Raw genomic sequence first — 3,192 nt, 5'->3', positions numbered from 1 at the left:
ATAAACATGTCAGAAAGCGACTTTAGAGATCGTGTCTATCTTCTGCATTCAGTTGATTGTGGCTACAAAGTAGCGCTTCAGGAACGAAATCTTAATAGCAAAATGGTTTTTCTTAAGTAGATATGGACAACCGCATCGCTGATTTGGCGCACATCCCGTGCATGCAAAGACAACCAGGCGAGTAGATAATCCTCTGGTAGCAATGTCTTTCTAGTAGCAACTCTCTAGAAACTACTTTTTTATATATGTAAATAAATAGCAAGAACAGGAAAAAGAAATGAGAGAGAGAGGGGGGGAAGAGAATGCACGACATAGCTTTTTTACTGTTACGTTTTGCAAATAAATATCATTATTATTAACAAAACAAGTACACCTCTCAGTAGATTGACTTTTAATTCTTAAGGCACATGTGAATCTACGATTTGTTATTTTTTTCTATATGTATATAGAATATCCCATTTTAACCAATCACCCGTACAATGTAGATAGAGTGGTGTAGTTAGATGGAAAAGTTTTATACAATTTCGTAAAATTTGCAATGGTTTTTGAGTAATAAACCAAAGCATCTGAGCAAATGAGAGCATGAGTAGCGGTAGCCCCGACTCGGCAGGCATGCAAAATGGTTTACTTGTTTACATCTCCTATGATCCGATAAACGTAGGACAAGGGACACTACTCAGTTTTCTCTGCTCTATCTACCTTCTGGGTGATTTAGTTAAAAAGGAACATTCTGTATATGTGTATTATGCTTCTATCTATACTTTAAACAGAAAGAAAACTTTGAATTTGAATTAATGTTAACAATAAAGTTTAAGACATAAACAGTTAACACATCTATATTTTTAAAATGGTCTATTTATTAGACATTTGTGTTGTCTGAAAAACAAGGTTGATGGAATAGACTTTAAATGTCTCAAAAAAATTTCAAAATTTATAGAGACATAAATACTTTAAAGAGATTCGATAATGAAGTCGGTACCTAGACAAAGCTGTAATAAATTTAGGTTACAGCGTACATTCTCTACATTTTCATTTCTGATATAGTTAAGAATTTTCATTAATACTTTGTATTTTTAGGAGTACAAAGACTTCATGGATGCAGAGAACATAATGCCTCTTGCAACCAGCGACTTTCGTAATCCAGTGTGTCAAGAAATGAGGTTCCTTAGATTCAGTAATAGCGGTGGTAATGGCGGAAGCGGTGCAGAACATTTAGGTTCATCACTCGTGGAATCGAAGTTATCTCCTTCAGATATTCAGCCATCGGAAATATTAAGTTTTACGAAAATATACAATGAGCAGGGGTACAATTATACAAAGTCGTATAACGAACAAGGAAGCATTGATAGTTCGGACACATATGCTAGTTGCCAAACACATCCATCACATTCACAGGTAAGAATTAATGTCGCATAGATAACAATAGGGTAAGTAGTAGTAGTAATAGTAGAGTAGTAGTAATAGTAGTAGTAGTAGTCGTAGTAGTAGTAGTAGTAGTAGTAGTAGTTGTTGTTGTTGTTGTAGAGGTGTAGCAAATTAGGACTGAGTTAGTTTCCAACGTCACCTAGATCTAAAAGTTCTTCTGTGACTGTCGGCTCGTGTTGATAGTCTGTCTACTTTATACTACTATACTAGCGGAGAGATTGTAGAGGTCAGGAAATGGAAGACTAGAGATTAGGAAGCTCAACTGGTATGGGTGGATGTGTCAGCAGAGAGAAACCTGACAGCTGCTATAGCCCAGTTGTAGGTAATTCTCAAATGCGATAAACCCTCTGTGGATATTGGAAAACGTAGACATGAACCATATAGTCAATATTCACATTTTATCACGTGTGTAACGCAGATATGTAAAATTTTGGTCCCGTTTCGTGCTATGGTCAGGTTCCGTGCAATGCTCTTTACACACGCGTCATTGATCTGCATGCCTCTCCATCTGAAGTTGCATGCAGATCAAGGCATGTTTGAAAAGCGTACGTTTTTCTATATTTTTATGCATTATGAATTTCTATTCTATATTTATATTCTATATTTCATGCATTACGTGGAAATAGCAATGCTGATTCGCCGTTTCCACAGTCAAGATGAACAAAGTGTTAAAAAGTTGCACGTTTTTCGAACACACCTCGATCTGCGTGCAACTTTAGATGGGTAGGCATTAAAGACACCATGTACAGGTCCAAGTTCTAGTTTGAGAAATGCGTAGCCAATCAACTTGCAGCTTTTGTGGAACAGCTATATTGATTGGCTACATATTTCGCGGAATTAGAACTTGGACCAAGTACTAGCATCATGGACACAGGTCTTAATTCGCCTGAATAGATACAGAGTTTCTAAATTTCTAAACAGCTGCTATTCTTTTCATCGGTGCTGTCGATACGTTATTGCCCGAATGAGATGTATTTACAGAATGATTACGGTATAGCAGCGAGCGGCAAGCTTTTTTGACATTTTTTTTTCGGCGCGCCGCTCCACCTCTCGCTATTAGATGATGCCCCACCGTTGCCTGCCGAGTCCGGCCTGCCGCCTTCTACGCTCTTATTCGCTCAGACATTAAAATTAATTTCTCGATAACTATTGCGAATTTTGCAAAATGGTATAGGACTTTTCTATTCAGTTTGCCACGGTCTATCTACCATCTACGGGACATACGGGTATTAGGACACACCCTGTATAAATATCCATTGTTATATTTGGCGTAATTTGTTGATGATATCATTAATTTTGTAGAGAAGATAGTTTTGTAGAGAAGATTTTTGTAGAGACAATATTTTTGAAAAGGTATTTTTGAAAAGATATTTTTATAAAAATATTTTTGTAAAGAAGATACTTTTGCAGGAAAGATATTTTTGTAAAGAAGATACTTTTGCAGGAAAGATATTTTTGTAGAGAAGATACTTTTGCAGAAGAGTTAGAGTAACATTGGAGCTTATACTTGGTGCATTTCTTACCTTTTTTTTAAATAGGTAAGTTTTTTGGGTGATATCACACCTTTTGTAGTGTTAAATACTATAAATAAACTCTAGACACTATGCCCGTTAACTGGTAACTCGCTAGTTATTATTACGAGAGAGAACCACGAAAGAACCGATGTCCGTTTTGTATGATACATATTAACCTTGTGTCGTTAACCACGATGTTAGACTTCTATACGAGTCCTCAGTCCGAGAAATAGTGTAGGCAATCAAGCAAATA

At 36.3% G+C, this 3,192-nt stretch overlaps 1 protein-coding gene across 2 annotated transcripts in view; it reads left to right on the top strand.

The window, feature by feature from the left end:
* The first annotated feature begins 50 nt into the window (after positions 1 to 50).
* Positions 51 to 3,192, top strand: part of LOC105557911 — a 40,693-nt gene continuing 37,551 nt past the window's right edge. The window contains exons 1-2 of one of the 2 annotated variants that reach the window (XR_001008635.1): positions 51 to 177; positions 1,078 to 1,395. Coding sequence is in view for 1 of the 2 variants with exons in the window: in XM_012005310.1 (XP_011860700.1) it covers positions 1,093 to 1,395 (303 nt within the window). In the remaining variant the exon portion in view is untranslated. The remainder of the gene's footprint in view (positions 178 to 1,077; positions 1,396 to 3,192) is intronic. The other variant, XM_012005310.1, reaches the window with a different exon arrangement.

This window comes from Vollenhovia emeryi, unplaced genomic scaffold (assembly GCF_000949405.1).
Source record: "Vollenhovia emeryi isolate VEMERY1.0 unplaced genomic scaffold, V.emery_V1.0 DF939407.1, whole genome shotgun sequence".
Taxonomy (NCBI): domain Eukaryota; kingdom Metazoa; phylum Arthropoda; class Insecta; order Hymenoptera; family Formicidae; genus Vollenhovia; species Vollenhovia emeryi.
The sequence above is the reverse complement of the archived record's forward strand: the minus strand, read 5'-3'. Positions and strand labels throughout refer to the sequence as shown.